Genomic DNA, 17069 nt, shown 5'->3' on the forward strand with positions numbered 1-17069 from the left:
TGTGGTCCACCAGTCAGAGGAGTGGCTTATGGAAGTCAGATGATCAAACCCATCCTGTGATTATCTCCCCAGTTCCGGGAGGCATAATTGGAACAAACACTCAGCAGCTGGCAGAATCCTCACACCGGCTCCCTGACCTGTGAAGAGAGGGCTATAATGGTAGGAAACACACTGGAACTGCCTCGACCTACAAACACCATAAACCAAAACTTCTACTCACAAAGTCACAAACCAAAAGCAACACCACATTCCCAGAAGGGTTGCAGAGATCAGTGCCACCATCAAGGACTCGAAAGATGCAGTGCTGACAATTCCCACCACACCCCCATTCAGCTCGCCCAGGTGCCCTGTGCAGAAGACGATGCATCTTGGAGAATGACAGTGTATTATCATAACCTTAACCAGGGGGTGACTCCAACTGCTGTTGCTGTTGCAAATGTGGTTCCTCTGCTGGAGCAAATGGACACACCCCATGGTACCTATTACACAGCTATTAATCTGGAGAATGGTTTTTGCCTACACCTGTAGTAAAGATCATCAGAAGCAGTTTGCTCTCGCCTGGCCAGGCTAGCAATACACCTTCACTGTGCTGTATCAAAGTCTATCAGCTCTCCAGCCCTAAGTCATGATCTGGTCCTCAAGGGCCTTAATTACCTTTCCTTCCCAGGGGACATCAGTACACTGAGGATATTATGCTTACTGGACCTACTGAGCAGGAAGTAGCAACTATTCCACAGACATTGGTAAGATGCTTGCATGCTAAAGGATGCCAGTGGCAGAAAGGGATGCTATTTGGGGCCTTTTGGAAGACTCCACAGGTGAATCACCATGCAGATTCTTAAGATTTCGGAGCAAACACATGAAATCCTCTGCAGATTACTACTCTCCTTTTAAGAAATTGCTTTCGGCCTGCTACTAGGCCTTGGTCAAGACTGAATACTTGACCACAGGCCACCAAGTTACCATGCAACTTGCCTTGATTATTACGCACTACGTGTTGCTTGACCCCAGCCATTCTGTAGCTCACACACATTGTTGCTTCTCTGTCCGCTCTCTCTGATCTGCAGCACCTCCCAGCAACCACTCCACCTCCCCTGGGTCCCTCTTCAGCTTCTTCAGCTCCTGGGACCTGTGTGTGTTCAGCTCCCTTATGAGGGGCCAGCTTCTGCAGGATACCTCATCACCAAGGTCAAGGCCATGAGAACAGACACAGGCTCCCATTCATTCTTGTCTTTGATCTCCCACCTCACACCCATCATCCCTTCCCCACTGCCTGCCATGCATATTTTAAGCTCCAAATGCAGAGACAACAATCAGCTTCCACAACTGTGAGCAGCCAAACCCTATAAGGAATCACGGACATGGTCTCCTAGCAGTTCTACTTCTCTCACTGAGCCCTAGCACAGATGGTGTCTCAGGTAGAAAGGGTGCCATGGCCCAATGACTTTGAGTAAATAAATTAACATAATTCTTCACTGCAGAACTTTCCAGAGCCCTAACAAGCCAATGTACCCTGTGAACATCCAGAAAGAGGAACAGAGCAAGGACTGTTTCCCAAACCTATTGGACCACAGACTTTTTTTTCCTTTTTCTTTTTTTTTTCTTTTGAGGAAGATCAGCCCTGAGCTAATATCCGCCACCAATCCTCTTTTTGCTAAGGAAGACTGGCCCTGAGCTAACATCCATTCCCATCTTCCTCTACTTTATATGTGGGATGCCTGCTACAGCACAGCTTGACAAGCGGTGCACCCAGGATCTGAACCAGCGAACCTCGGGCCGCTGAAGCAGAGGGTGCAAACTTAACCGCTGCGGCTCCGGCCGGCCTCAGAATTTTTTATCTTCCTTGATGGAGTAACTCACATGCCCAGTGGGAGTACCGTGACCTAGAGTGAATGTGGGCTCTCTGGTCCCTGACTTCCAGGCCTGTTCCCCCAGGGCAGGCCATTTAGGTCCTGACCATGAGACATGCAGATTTCACCCCCCAAGAGCTTCACCCACAGCTCTCACCCAACGCCAGGCGCTGTGTTTACAAATTGTCCTCTTGTCCAGGCTCTGAGGGCGCGAGGAGTGGGAACTTTACCTTAGTAAAAGGAACAGGTCATAATGCTGAGCCTGATGATACAGCTTCCCTCCTCAATTTAAAAAATTATGTATACATAATGTGAATTACATGTATAATAATTACATATATAACAATTTTAAATTACGATAATTTTTAAAAATATATTCTTAGCACGCTTGTGAAGAAAATGGTTATCAGGAATCTCCTGTGACAAAACTGTGTGACAAAAATTTAGTAATGACAGCAGGTAAAAGCGAATTGATTCTATTGAGGTTGATCAGTGGCTGGACTGGATGTGGTCAGGCCAAGAGGAGGCGCCCACCAGCCACTCTGCTCGCATGACCTCCAGCGAGCATCTCATGTCTGAAGCACTGACAGAACTGCTGTGGTCCCTGTGCAGGCAACAGCACCCAGGATGGCCTCCAGCCCACACAGGGAGCTGCTGACTGGCACCTTCTGTGACCAAGGCTGTCTGCTGCCAGCCCTCTTCTCTCCACCATGACACTAGGTGATTTAGTCCTTTTCTTCTTTTTTTTTAAAGATTGGCACTTGAACTAACAACTGTTGCCAATCTTCTTTTTTTTTCTTCTCCCCAAAGCCCCTCAGTATATAGTTGTGTATTCTAGTTGTGGTAGGTGGGACTCCACCTCAGCATGGCCTGACAAGCGGTGCCATGTCTGCGCCCAGGATCCAAACTGGTGAAATCCCGGGCCACTGAAGTGGAGAGCGCGAACTCAACCACTTGGCCACGGGGCCGGCCCCTGATTTAGTCCTTTTCTAATTCCTCACTACCTAAGAGGCCTGTGGATTTTTAAGGAGAAGCAAAGTGTTTGCTGAGCCCTCAGCATGACAGCAGCCACCAGGAATCTCCTCTCAGGCCACCAGCCCAGGGTGGTTTCAGCCTGAGCCTGCCATACCTGTGTGGGAGAGCTTCTGTAAGGTGGCTGTCAGGTGCTGTAGAACCACCGGGGACACTTCATAGCGGTATATGTCTATCACTGGAACCTTCTGGCACCTTCCAAACACTGCATCTGTGAGAAAAGGGAGGTAGAGAAGAAAGCAAAAGTGATGTTCATTTTCAGAGAGGTGAGAGATATTACACACATCCTTGTAACGTATTCCAACTGTGCACCATGGCGAGGCTCTGGAGCACGGTTTTAAAAGTCATCAAGGAGCTATCAGAATTTAGAAGCACTTGGAAAGTAACGGTTTATTTAAATAAAAAACAGGGCATCATGGAAAACACAAATGTGAGGGTAGAGAGACAAGGATTAGCTTGGATTTGTTTTTCTACTTTCCCATCCCTTCCTCCCTGACCCTCCCTCACCCCGCCCTTCTTGTAATTTCCTGCCCACGGCTTTCACATTTTGATGTCAAGCTTTGCTTTTGACAATCCAGTGACAAAAAAATCAATAACATTCAGGATTGGCTTTCCAGATGAGAAACAGAACACCCAGGAAGTATAAATATTAATTTGCAGAAGCCACAAGGATTGTTGAAATATCTTCCACGCGGGCACCATGTGGGAGGCGCTGGCAAATGGGAACAGACCCTGAATGGCCAGCAAGGCTGGTTTCGAGGGGAGATTTCTGAGAATGCAGCAAAGGAGCTGTGCCTGCGGAACAGCGAGATGTTAATGGGGACCAATTTATCTGGCTCTATTCCATTTGTCTGAAATGACAGACTCTGCTCATCAACATCCTTTCAAACCACACCTTCTAATTAATTTAGGCCCTAATTAGTCTTTATATGGCGAATTGTTCACTTTGAGACAAGCTTCCTGTGGGGGGTTCAAACATTCAAATTACCACCTCTCATCCACACAAAAGACTAATTCAGGGACCAGTGCGTCACACACAGAGCAGCCATCTGCAGTCTCAGGCTGGGACGGAAGGCGAAAACGCTTCTTTCATCATCCACAACAGTTTCACTGCACTGAGTGTAGCTGAAGAAAGCCATTCAAATGCAACAAGTTTAATTAGCAGAAACACATTTGCCCAGCACCAGGCTGACTCAGTAATTGCTGGTCTGATATTATACGTGTGCTGAAGACGGATGGCACCATGTGATTAGCAGAAAATCATCTTAAGTATTGCAAGCATCTCATGGATTTCTATGGGACTTTGTAAAGCCCAAAGAATCTGGGAAGACAACTTGGCCAGCTGCTCAGAGCAGGCAGACAACGGCCATGGAGTAAAGTTAAACCTCCTGTCGGCCATCTCTGACACACTGGGCTCTGCAGCATTCCCCCTTTGCCTGAGTGCCTTACTGAAATTAACGCAAGTGCCACATATCACCAGAGTGATTTTGGGTGACAGTTCTATTTAAGGGAGGGTCTCGTCCCACTTCCACCACCAAGTGAGGTGGACAGTCTGCTCAGTGTGAACACAGACAAGATCTGTCCCTGTTCCTTTGATTTTGTTTTGCTCGAAGAACTCCTGCCTGTGGGTGGTGTGTTTATGTGAGGGGAGGAAGGGGGAGGGAGAAAGGGGGAAAGACGGAGAAAAATAAAGAACTTTTTAGAATCTATTTGAAACTATCATTTTACTTTTCTTTTTTTAAAAATTTTTTTATTATTTATTGAGTTAATGATAGGTTACAATCTTGTGAAATTTCAGTTGTACATTATTGTCTGTCAGTCGTGTTGTAGGTGCACCCCTTCACCCTTTGTGCCCACCCCCCACCCCATCTTTCCCCTGGTATCCACTGATCTGTTCTCCTTGTCCACATTTTTAAATTGCTCATATGAGTGGACTCATACAGAGATTGTCCTTCTCTATCTGGCTTATTTCACTTAACATAATTCCCTCAAGGTCCATCCATGTTGTTGCAAATGGGACGATTTTGATCTTTTTTATGGCTGAGTAGTATTCTATTGTATATATATACCACATCTTCTTTATCCAATCATCTGTTGATGGGCACTTAGGTTGCTTCCACGTCTTGGCTATTGTAAATAATGCTGCAGTGAACATTGGGGTGCATGGGACTTTTGGAATTGCTGACTTCAAGCTCTCTGGATAGATACCCAGTAGTGGGATGGCTGGATCATACGGTAGTTCTATTTTTAATTTTTTGAGAATCTCCATACTGTTTCCATAGTGGCTGCACCAGTTTGCATTCCCACCAGCAGTGTATGAGGGTTCCTTTTTCTCCACAACCTCTCCAACATTTGTTACTATTTGTTTTAGTTATTTTTGTCATTCTAATGGGTGTAAGGTGACGTCTTAGTGTAGTTTTGTTCTGCATTTCCCTGATGATGAGCGATGATGAACACCTTCCATGTGCCTATTGGCCATCCGTATGTCTTCTTTGGAGAATTGTCTGTTCATGCCTCCTGCCCATTTTTTGATCAGGTTGTTTGATTTTTTTGTTGTTGAGTTGTGTGAGTTCTTTATATATTACGTATATTAAGCCTTTCTCAGATGTATTACTTGCAAATATTTTTTCCCAGTTAGTGGGTTGTTTTTTTGTTTCAATCCTGTTTTCCTTTGCCTTGAAGAAGCTCTTTAGTCTGATGAAGTACCATTTGTTTATTCTTTCTATTGTTTCCCTTCTCCGAGAAGACACGGTGTCCGAAAAGATCCTTTTAATACTAATGTCAAAGAGTGTACTGCCTACGTTTTCTTCTAGAAGCCTTATGGTTTCAGGTCTCATCTTTAGGTCTTTGATCCATTTTGAGTTTATTTTTGTGAATGGTGAAAAAGAAGGGTCAATTTTCATTCATTTACACGTGGCTTTCCAGTTTTCCCAGCACCATTTGTTGAAAAGACTTTCTTTTCTCCATTGTATGCCCTCAGCTCCTTTGTCGAAGATTAGCTGTCCACAGATGTGTGGTTTTATTTCTGGGCTTTCAATTCTGTTCCATTGATCTGTGCACCTGTTTCTGTACCAGTATCAGTATCATGCTGTTTTGATTACTGTAGCTTTGTAGTATGTTTTCAAGTCAGGAATTGTGATCCCACCAGCTTTGTTCTTTTTTCTCAGGATTGCTTTAGCAATTCAGGGTCTTTTGTTGCCCCATATGAATTGTAGGATTCTTTGTTCTATTTCTGTAAAGAACGTCATTGGGATTCTGATTGGGATGGCATTGAATCTGTAGATTGCTTTCGGTAGAATGGACATTTTAACTATGTTTATTCTTCCAATCCATGTACATGGAATGTTTTTCCATCTCTCTATGTTGTCACCCATTTCTTTCAGAAAAACCTTGTAATTTTCATTGTATAGGTCTTTCACTTCCTTAGTTAAATTCACCCTGAGGTATTTTATTCTTTTTGTTGCGATTGCGAATGGTATTGTGTTCTTGAGTTCTTTTTCTGTTAGTTTGTTATTAGAGTATAGAAATGCTACTGATTTATGTAAATTGATTTTATACCTTGCAACTTTGCTGTAGTTGTTGATTATTTCTAAAAGTTTTCCAATGGATTCTTTGGGGTTTTCTATATATAAGATCATCTCATCTGCAAACAGCAAGAGTTTCACTTCTTCCCTTCCTATTTGGATTCCTTTTATTCCTTCTTCTTGCCTAATTGCTCTGGCCAGGACCTCCAGTACTATGTTAAATAAGATTGGTGATAGAGGGCATCCTTGTCTCGTCCCTGTTTTCAGGGGTATGGTACTCAGTTTTTGCCCATTGAGTATGATGTTGGCTGTGGGTTTGTCATAGATGGCCTTTATTATGTTGAGGTAGTTCCCTTCTATCCCCATTTTGTTCAGAGTTTTTATCATAAATGGCTGTTGGATCTTGTCAAATGCTTTCTCTGCATCTATTGAGATGATCATGTGGTTTTTATTCCTCAGTTTATTGACGTGGTGTATCACGTTGATTGATTTGCAGATGTTGAACCATCCCTGTGTCCCTGGTATGACTCCCACTTGATCATGATGTATGTTCCTTTTGATGAATTGCTGAATTCGGGTTGCCAAAATTTTGTTGAGAATTTTAGCATCTATGCAAAAAAAAAAATCTATGTTCATCAGCGATATTGGCCTGTAGTTCTCCTTTTTTGTGCTGTCCCTGTCAGGCTTTGGTATCAGCGTGATGTTGGCCTCATAGAATGTGTTAGGAAGTGTTCCATCCTCCCTAATTTTTTGGAATAGCTTGAAAAGGATAGGTGTTAAATCCTCTCTGAAAGTTTGGTAGAATTCCTCAGGAAAGCCATCTTGTCCTGGGGTTTTATTCTTTGGGATGCTTTTGATTGCTGTGTCAATCTCTTTCCTTGTGATTGGTCTGTTTAAATTGTCTGCTTCTTCTTGACTGAGCTTTGGGAGATTGTAGGAGTCCAAGAATTTATCCATTTCCTCTAGGTTATCCATTTTGTTGGCATATAGTTTTTCTTAGTATTCTCTTATAATCCGTTGTATTTCGGCGGAGTGTGTTGTTATTTCTCCTCTTTCATTTCTGATTTTGTTTATTTGAGCTTTCTGTCTTTTTTTCTTTGTAAGTCTGGCTAGGGGTTTGTAAATTTTATTTATCTTCTCAAAGAACCAGCTCTTTGTTTCATTGATCTTTACTACTGCCTTTTTTGTTTCAATAGCATTTATTTCTGCTGTGATTTTTATTATTTCTCTCCTTCTGCTGACTTTGGGCTTTGTTTGTTCTTCTTTCTCTAATTCAGTTAGGTGTAGTTTAAGATTGCTCATTTGGGATTTTTCTTGTTTGTTAAGATGTGCCTGTATTGTGATGAATTTTCCTCTTGAGACAGCTTTTGCTGTATCCCATATGAGTTGGTATGGCATGTTATCATTTTCATTTGTCTCCAGGCATTTTTTGATTTCTTCTTTAATTTCTTCAATGATCCATTGCTTGTTCAATAGCATATTGTTTAGTCTCCACGTCCTTGTGCCTTTCTCAGCTTTTTTCTTGCAATTAATTTCTAGCTTTATAGCATTATGATCGGAGAAGATGCTTGTTGTAATTTCAATGTTTTTAAATTTGTAGAGGCTTGCCTTGTTTCCCAACATATGGTCTATCCTTGAGAATGTTCCACGCGCACTTGAGAAGAACGTGTATTCTGCTGTTTTTGGATGGAGTGTTCTATACGTGTCTATTAAGTCCAACTGTTTTAGCTTTTCATTTAGCTGCACTGTTTCTTTGTTGATTTTCTGTCTGGAGGATCTGTCCATTGATGTGAGTGGGGTGTTGAGGTCCTCTACTATTATTGTGTTATTTTTGATATCTTCTTTTAGGTTTGTTAATAGTTGCTTTATGAACTTTGGTGCTCCTGTGTTGGGTGCACAGATATTTATAAGCCTTATTTCTTCTTGATGAAGTATCCCTTTGATCATTATATATTGGCCCTCTGTGTCTCTCTGTACCTGCCTTATCTTGAAGTCTGTTTTGTCTGATATAAGCATTGAGACACCTGCTTTCTTTTGTTTGCTATTAGCTTAAAGGGTTGTCTTCCACCCCTTCACTCTGAGCCTGTGTTTGTCCTTGGAGCTGAGGTGTGTTTCCTGGAGGCAACAAATTGTTGGATCTTGTTCTTTAATCCATTTTGCCACTGTGTGTCTTTTTATTGGAGAATTCAATCCGTATACGTTGAGGGTGAGTATTGATGCATGAAGGCTTAATGCTGTCATTCTATTGCTTGTTTTCCGATTTTCCTGTGTTTCCTTTGTTTCTCGTCCTGTGTGTTTTAGCCTGCCCAATGACTTCTGCAATTTTGTATGCTGGGTTTCTTAGATTTTTCCTTATTTATGTTTTGTTTCTCTGTTCTGTGTTTTAGTTTAGTGGCTACCCTGAAGTTTGTATTCAGAACCTCATGTATAACATAGTCCATTTTCTGGTGGTCTCTTACTTACTTAGCCTAGACTGTTTCAGTCCCTTTCCTCCTCCCCTCCTAAATTAGTATTTCCATCTCTTATTCCAACTTGTGTTGTGAGTTTGTGGTTAGAGTGATAAGATTGTCTTTGTTTTTGGTGATTTCCTTCCCTTTATCCTAATGCTGTACTATCCTGTTAGTAGATAGCTGTTGCTATCCTATTCTGATTCTATCCATCTCCCTACTCTGTGTTTTGTGATGTCTTTCTCCCTTTTTTTTTTTTCAGGTATGAGAGCCTTCTTGAGGATATCTTGTAGTGGAGGTTGTGTGACTATGAAGTCCCTTCCTTTTGTTTGTCTGGAAAAGATTTAATTTCTCCCTCGTATCTGAAGGATATTTTTGCTGGATAGGGTATTCTTGGCTGATGATTTTTATCCTTTAAAGTTTTGAATACGTCATTCCAATCTCTCCTAGCTTGTAAGGTTTCTGTAGAGAAATCCGCTGAAAGTCTGATAGGGGTTCCTTTGTACGTTATTTTCTTCTGCCTTGCTGCCCTGAGTATTCTTTCTTTGTCGTTCATTTTTGCCATTTTTACTACTATGTGCCTTGCAGTAGGTGTTTTTACATTGACAAATCTAGGAGATCTGAAAGCTTCCTCCACACACATTTCTCTCTCAATCCCTAGATTTGAGAAGTTCTCTTCTATAATTTCATTGAGCACACACTTTCTGCTCCATTTTCCTTTTCCATGCCCTCAGGAATTCTGATTATCCTTAAGTTGCATTTTCTCATTGAGGCAGCTATTTCTCAGAGATTTTCTTCATTTTTTTAAATTCTTAGTTGTCTTTCTTCCTCTCTCTGGAGCCATTCAGCCTGTCTATCTTCAATTATGCTAATTTTCTCCTCTATGATGTCTACATGGGCATTCAAGGAATCTGTATTCTGTTTTATCTGATCCATTGTATTTTTCATCTCTAGTATTTCTGATTGGTTCTTCTTTATAGTTTCAATCTCTTTTGTGAAGTAACTCCAGAACTCATTGACTTGTTTCTCTATATTTCCCTTTACCTCATTGAGTTTTTTGATGATAGCTATTCTGAACTCATTTTCACTTAGTTTACCTATTTCCAAGTCCTCAGGACAGAATTCTGTGTTTTTATTGTTTTCCTTCTGGTCTGGAGCTTTTATAAATTGCTGGATGTTAGAGGAGCAGTTTTTGTGCATGATGCTATTATTCGGTTGCAGTTACAGCCTGTCGCCACTAGATGGGGGTCGAGAGCCACGCACTCTGAGTCCTCTGCCTTCAGCTGTGATGGTGGCATGCAGCACGGGTTGAGGGAGGAGGGGCACTTTCTCTTGCATGCAGACCTGGATTCTGTTCAGCTCTCGCTCTCTGTTTTCCCGGGGCCCTGGCTTGCTGAGGTTCCCCCATGCGAAAGCCTTCCCCTGTTAGAGGGTTTCCACTGCATGGACGGTGGGAGTCCTGGATGATCCCCAGATGTGCAGCCCCTCTCCCGCTCCTTCCCTCACCCACGGCAGTGATCCCAGTCTCTAGGGGAGGGAGCGAAGTTCTCTCTTACCCTGTTCCACCTCCTCCAAGGGCAGCTCCAGCCTCTCTGCCTTCTGACTTTTGGTTGCTTTGGGTCTCTGACAATTTCTGTTATTAGGATGTTTTTTTTGGTTGGAAAGCGGTTGCTCTTTTTGGTTGTAATTTGGAGGGGAGAGAGTCCCAGGTGAGCTCACTGAGCCATGTCACTGATATCACTCTCTCTTCTCATTTTACTTTTCAAATGGAAATATCTTGTAAGTAGAATCATAGCATACTGGGACTAGAAGGAGCATTAAGATGGTCTGACCCCACACTTTACAGATGAGGCTGGAGCGTCGTGACCAAGGCCACAAGAGGGATGGTGGCTGAGCTGGAGGAGAAGCCTGGTTCCCTAGCTCATGGCTGGAGTCCTTATCAGCCACCATTTAATGTCCCTGGGTAACCACACTTCAGAAACATGTCTGAGAATTACCTCCCAAGGACACTCCCCGAATCAATCAAGTTTTCATCGAGAAACATGGCTGAAGACATTGCCTGTTTTGAAACATTCCAAGTAAATTATGTCCCTTCTGAAGTACAATGACATCATTCTCTAAATTAGGTTTGTGGTTTACAATGTTGTAAATATATTCCCAGGAAAATGTTAATTAGATTTTCTTGACACTTTTCTTTTAAACATCTATTTAGTATATATCATAATACATAATATTTTGTGCTTTTAAAATTAGTTTTAGCCAATAATTTGGTTTTAATTATTTGAAAGTTGAAATTAAACTACTGATTCTCTTTGCCCCTAGACTGTGGGGCCATGCTGATGAGGTAGAGATTGACACTGTTCCCAGTGCATACTTTTAATTAATAGACTACTTATTATTTATTTTTAGAGCAGTTTTAGGTTCACAGCAAAATTAACAGGAAAGTAAAGAGATTTCCCATACCCTCCTTTCCCCGACACATGCACAGCTTCCTTCATTATCAACGTCTCCCACCAATGGGACAGTTGTTACAAGTGATGAACCTACATGGACATATCATAATCACCCCAAGTCTACGGTTTACATTAGAGTTCACTCTTGCTGTTGTACATTCTATGAGTTTGGATAAATGTATAATGACATTCACTATAGAATGGTGTCAACTGAGACTCCATTTTGTAATTTGGGCCTCAGTTAGCCTTAGCAAATCCATTTTGCTTATTCTTTTGTTATTCAGAGTCCACAATGTCAATCCTCCTCTCTATTTTGCAGAGCAGAAGCCTGGATCCCCACAGCCTCTGGGGACCAGAGAGTGGGCAGTTCTAAAGATAGAAAGAGAAGGGACATTTGAGGTCCAGAGAAAACAGACAGCCATCTCCCAGCTCAGTATCACAGACCAGAAGCTCCGAAGAGCAAAAGCTGCTTAGAGACATTTGTATTAACAGTCATCTAGAATGAATGGCAGTATCTTCCACTGCAAAGGGAAAACACTCACAATTTTATGCTGGACTTTTGGAAGAATGTGAAAATATAGCTTGTTTATCTTGTCTGTTCATTTGTTTTAACCAGTGCTCCTTGGAGCAGTGTTCCCACAGGCAAAAGTCATTTTCACTCATAAACATCACTGTCCTCTAAATACAGATGCAGGCCTGTCGCAATGTCCCTACTGCTGAACCAACAGTGCCTCCTTCTCCCTTAGTCTGTGGGACTGCACATGTCCCCTGACCCCACTCCACACACGTGTGTGCAAGCACTCACACATGTACATGCTCTCCCATGACGCCCCTGTGTACATACACTCACACTCACACACACACATCTCCACAACGCAAGACTTGCCCCTCACCCTCACAACCCTTCAGCACCAACATTCTTCTCTCGCCCAGGGGCACTGTGAGCTCCTGGAAGGCAGGCAGCATCACAGCTCCTGCCTCTTAAATTCCCCACAGCATCTGATACTACGCTCTAAAGCCCCTGTGGATTAAATACATATTTGTGACTGATTAACTGGTATTTTTCCATTTGCCTGAAAGAAAACTGAGATGCCCACAGAAACTTATAACACCATTAGCTAGGATCCTAATTTGTTCGATTTAGAAGTCTTCAACTCCCAGCAGCTGGAATGAAGGGCCAGGGATCACTGAGACCAAAGAGAGGGGCTCATGGAGACTGCAAATCACAGGGATGCACCTCCGTATTTTCTCAGCAAACACTGGGCCTCCTCTACCTCTCCCACACACACTCTGCTCAGCCTCAGGGTGCTTGTTCTACCCCAGCTCATCACACATGGGAGAGGCGGTCCTAGTGGACCTCTGCTCTGGGGAAGGAAGCTCATGCTCCGAGACGCTGAGCCTTCACTCTCAAGATGCCATGGCTTTCACGGACTGCTAAGTGCTGGGCCTCTTGGAGAGCGATCCAGAACCATCAGGTCAGACCACCAGGCAGCCACGGGCTTGAACAAGTTGGTTTTGCTCTCCCGTTGAGAGAGTCGTTTTTTGCTAAGTTTCTCTTAGGTGATATGCCTCAGATTTGCCTTAAAGGACATTCTAAGAAAAAAGCCTGTGGAGCATGATTGTGTGCCTGCTGAGAAACGTCACTCACAGTATCACCATCATCTCTACCGCAAAGATCCATGGGAGGAATCCCCCAGACCCCAGGGCCAGGACCAACCACCTTCCGCCTTCCAGTTGCCCTCTTTACCAGGGCTACCAGACAGCTCATGTCAACTTACTGATCGTTTTTAGTTGTGCAAGCTCTGGTGGCATTTATTTCAGGGAAGTAATCATTTTCTTTGTACCCATGATATTTAATCATCTTTTCTTCTTTTATTTTTAATGTCTTTGCTAGTGTTTCTTTTTACGTCTTTTTTAGATTTCTCCATTCTCTCTCTGAGAAGAGATAATGGGGCTGGAGAATTAATAAACACCATGTGATAACCTAATTTAGGTTTTGAAAGTGGGGTAGTCAGCTTAGGGCACATTCAGAAATCATTGCAATGCACACACCCGTTCAATAACCTGTATAAATGGTTTATTTGTGTAAATAATATGCTTGTATAAATGCATTATCTTGGTTCCCTGGAACCTCAAGAACAATATTCTTGATTTTGGAGTGAGAAGAGACAGGCAAAAGAGGTGCCACAACCATCAAGTCTTTGCAAATGAGGGTGCACCAGAGGTGCTATTAAAATAATCATGGGGCAGGGTGAAATGTCCGGAAAGTCAGCCATGTGCAGAATTCCTTGTGAGGGTAGGAACAGGCAGCATTCACAAGACCTTCTTCTTTCCATAATCACAGAAGCAGTGGCCCATGATATGCATTCAGGTTCTCAAAACACTGTATATAGTGAGCAGCAAACGCATTCATCCACCTTGTGAAGCAGACAATTGATCTTAGGGGACTAAAGGAACACCTTTGATCTAAAGGTCTAAAGCACTTCCTAGAAGCAGTGCTTTCAGGGGGAGCCAGGTCCCTACTCCTGGCCCATGGGTTATACCTGCCGCATGGAAGCACCTGTCAACCTACAAGGAGCTGCCACCCAGGAAGCAACCGCTCCACATTACATTTTATGAAACTTGATCCTCCTTCACCCCTCCCTGCATCAAACTTGGCACACAGGTAGCCAGCATAGATGAAACAGCAACAGCAACCCCTCATGGCCGCCACCCGCAGCATCAGATCCTCAGCAGTGACAGATCCAGGCACACTGGTCCAGCTCAGGACAAGGTTGCTGGAACAGCCAGACACGTCAGGGACCCAGCGTGGTGGCCCCATGCTCCAGTGGGACTCGAGTGAGGACATGGCACGCTGTTTCCCAGGGATGCAGGGGAAGTAAGACACATGCACACTCACACTCACCCACACATGCACAAGTACGCACAGTCACATGATCTCATGTGCACACACCCACCCAAGCTTACACACTCACACAATGCTCACACTCACGTGTGCACACTCACACTTGTGTACTATAGCTGACACACTCACATGTGAACACTCATGCTTGCAAATAACACTCGCTCACATGCACTCACACTCTCACACTGAGAAGAGCAGCAAGAGCCCTCCCAGATTGTCCCCACAAGTGCTGTCTGTCCCATGGGCTTTGCAAGCATTTCCCACATGGGCACCACATGCACCCCTGACCCAGCCCTTGTCCCAGGGCAAACCCTCCACAGGGCTGAGTGGACACAGTAAGCCTCACCTTCTCCACACTCATGGAACAAACAGGGACAGTCTTCGACCTCTGGGAGATGAAGATGCACCTCACCGTGAAGGGCTGTGGGGGACTGAACCAGCTCAGAGCGCTCAGCATGCACGCCTGTGCCCCCCTCCCACCACATTAAAGGTGCCCCTCAGGCCCTGCAGGATGGTTGTCCCCATAAATGATGTGCCTGTGCACAGGCCGTATGGAGGGGGCCTGACCCAGAGGCAGTCTCTGCACTCTCAGCACCGAGTCAATGACATGTTAGTCCCTCAGCAGCACAAATGCCTGGGGCTTACTGACGCAGAAGCTTCTCATCCCTGGAGAAGCGAAGCCAGAAGTCTACAACCCCCTGCCTGCAGGGTCAACAACCAGGCCGAGGGATCCCCCATCTGCAGGGTCCACACCCAGGTCGAGGGACCACCACCTCCATCTGCAGGGTCCACAACCAGGCTGAGGGACCCCCTCCTCCATCTGCAGGGTCCACACCAGGCTGAGGGACCCCCTCCTCCATCTGCAGGGTCCACAACCAGGCAGAGGGACCACCCCCCCATCTGCAGGGTCCATACCAGGCCGAGGGGCCCCCCAAAATCTGCAAGCACCCACTTGGCAGGCCAGCTTGGGGACCATCCCCCTCCGGTGTTCTGCTATTTCAGGCCCGACCACCCTTTAATTCTTTCCTGCCTCCCCTTGTGGGACCCCACCATCAGAGCCCCAGCACTACAAGAACAAAATCTTCCCCAGATATCTTTGGAGAAGTGAAAAGTAATACAGTCTAGAATCACTACCCTGTTGAAAAGAATTCTGAAGAGAGGGGAAAAACCTTTTCTTTGAATTGATAAAATATCCTCCACGTACATTTCTGCAATGAAGCTACAAAATCGTTTCTGTTCTCAGGGAACACAATTCCAGGCTCCTGTGTCTGGTGCCTGTGTGCACAGTGTAGCCAGGGACCCAGAGAGGTGCCAGCTGTCCTGAAGCTGGGAGCCAGCCTCAGTCCCCAGTCTCAGGAGGTGGGGATACTCCACCACCCGTTCTGTGAGTACCAGGGATCCATGTCTCCCAAGAAGCGTGTTGAGTCTTGGGAAGGTAAACTTGGTAACAGGCCCCAGGCAGAGTGGCTGGCTGAGCAGTGGGTGTTGGGCACTGCCGTGTGAGGTGGTGCTCCTACCAGGGGTCAGGGACAGCCCTGTGAGGAAAAACTACACACATCGCTGTTCCCTGAGCACTTATGTCACAGGCACTTTCCTAAGCACTTTACTTGCAACCGCTCATCTAAACTTCAGCACACTCCTGGCAGCTGTTTCCCATGAGCACCATCATCCCCTCTCACACCACCTGGGAACGGAGGCGCAGAGAGACTCCGGAGCTTGCCCGAAGCCTCACAGCCAACAGTGTGCATCTGTGATGTCCGAAGTCCTGCCTGGCGCCTTCCAGAACAGCCCTCTGGCCATCGTCACCCTGAACACCAGTTCTCCCTTCAGAACGCATGTCCCAGTTCCTGACGTAGCAAACATGGCCATCATAGTCATGCTGCAGTGATGGAACATCTTGTTCTGAAACCAGTTAACAAAATCCCTCGGGTCCCATGTATGTCAGCTCCCCAAATAAGAGTTAACATGTACCTAGGACTATGATGTGCCAGGCTCCATTCTGACACACTTGACTTGGGTAATCCTACCACAACCCTCAGTGGTATAAACCATAATGGGCCTCTTCACTCCTGGAACACTAGGGCCCAGAGAGGTTGAACAACTTGCTGCAAGTCACACAGTAAGTGGCAGGCTGGCTCCAGAGTCCACACTCTTTATTATTATCACATCACCTCTCTTGCGAGGTGGAAAACCAGCTGTGATAACTAGCACATGACCAGGGTGTGGGGAAGCAGAACCAACATTCCAGATATCGTGTAGTTCAAGAACCTTCATCACTGTGATCGCCCGAGCCCAGACACAGGAAAAATAAACCAGTGGGGGCTTGAGGAGAGATGAAAAGAGGAGGATGGGCCAGTGTGTGGCTCTTTTTAGCTAGTGGATAGCAGCAACCAATTTTTTGAGTGGATTCTGCATTGCAGACAAGTCACTCACAGCCCTTCCGGAGGTCATTCCCCACCTCTGCACATGGCCGTGGGGATGAGAGCCCACATGCCTCCCAGAGCTCTTCCCGGCAACCTGGAGGCCATGTGCACAGGAGGCAGCACCCCCACCAGGAATAACTCCTTTGGATTGGCAGGAGCAAGGAGCAGGGTCCACCGCAACAAGCCACCGAGACGCGGGGTAATCTGTGGGAGCTGTGTGCTCACCCTGATTAAAACAGCGATCCACAGACCGTGCCTTCAGTGCTCAGACCAGGCCTGTGTGTGCAGACATGGGGGCCAGCTCACGCACTGTCCCAGTGCACCTTGAGGCTGAGAACTCAATGAGGGCTGGGAACATTCTCCACAGCCCAGCAACCTTCATATTTCCCAGTGAAATCAAACCAAAGGCAAAGAACCAACAGTCACTGTGTATCA

At 45.1% G+C, this 17069-nt stretch overlaps 1 protein-coding gene across 8 annotated transcripts in view; it reads right to left on the minus strand.

Annotated features, from left to right (window-relative positions):
• PTPRN2 (protein tyrosine phosphatase receptor type N2) overlaps positions 1-17069 on the minus strand; it is a 924814-nt gene that overhangs the window by 693562 nt on the left and 214183 nt on the right. For 6 of the 8 annotated variants that reach the window (XM_070618094.1, XM_070618092.1, XM_070618089.1 and 3 more), the window contains one exon: positions 2980-3093. The exons of the other annotated variants lie outside the window; for them this stretch is intronic. In XM_070618094.1, the coding sequence (XP_070474195.1) occupies positions 2980-3093 (114 nt within the window). The remainder of the gene's footprint in view (positions 1-2979; positions 3094-17069) is intronic. 8 annotated transcript variants of the gene reach the window in all.

The sequence above is a fragment of the Equus przewalskii genome, chromosome 4 (assembly GCF_037783145.1).
Source record: "Equus przewalskii isolate Varuska chromosome 4, EquPr2, whole genome shotgun sequence".
NCBI lineage: Eukaryota > Metazoa > Chordata > Mammalia > Perissodactyla > Equidae > Equus > Equus przewalskii.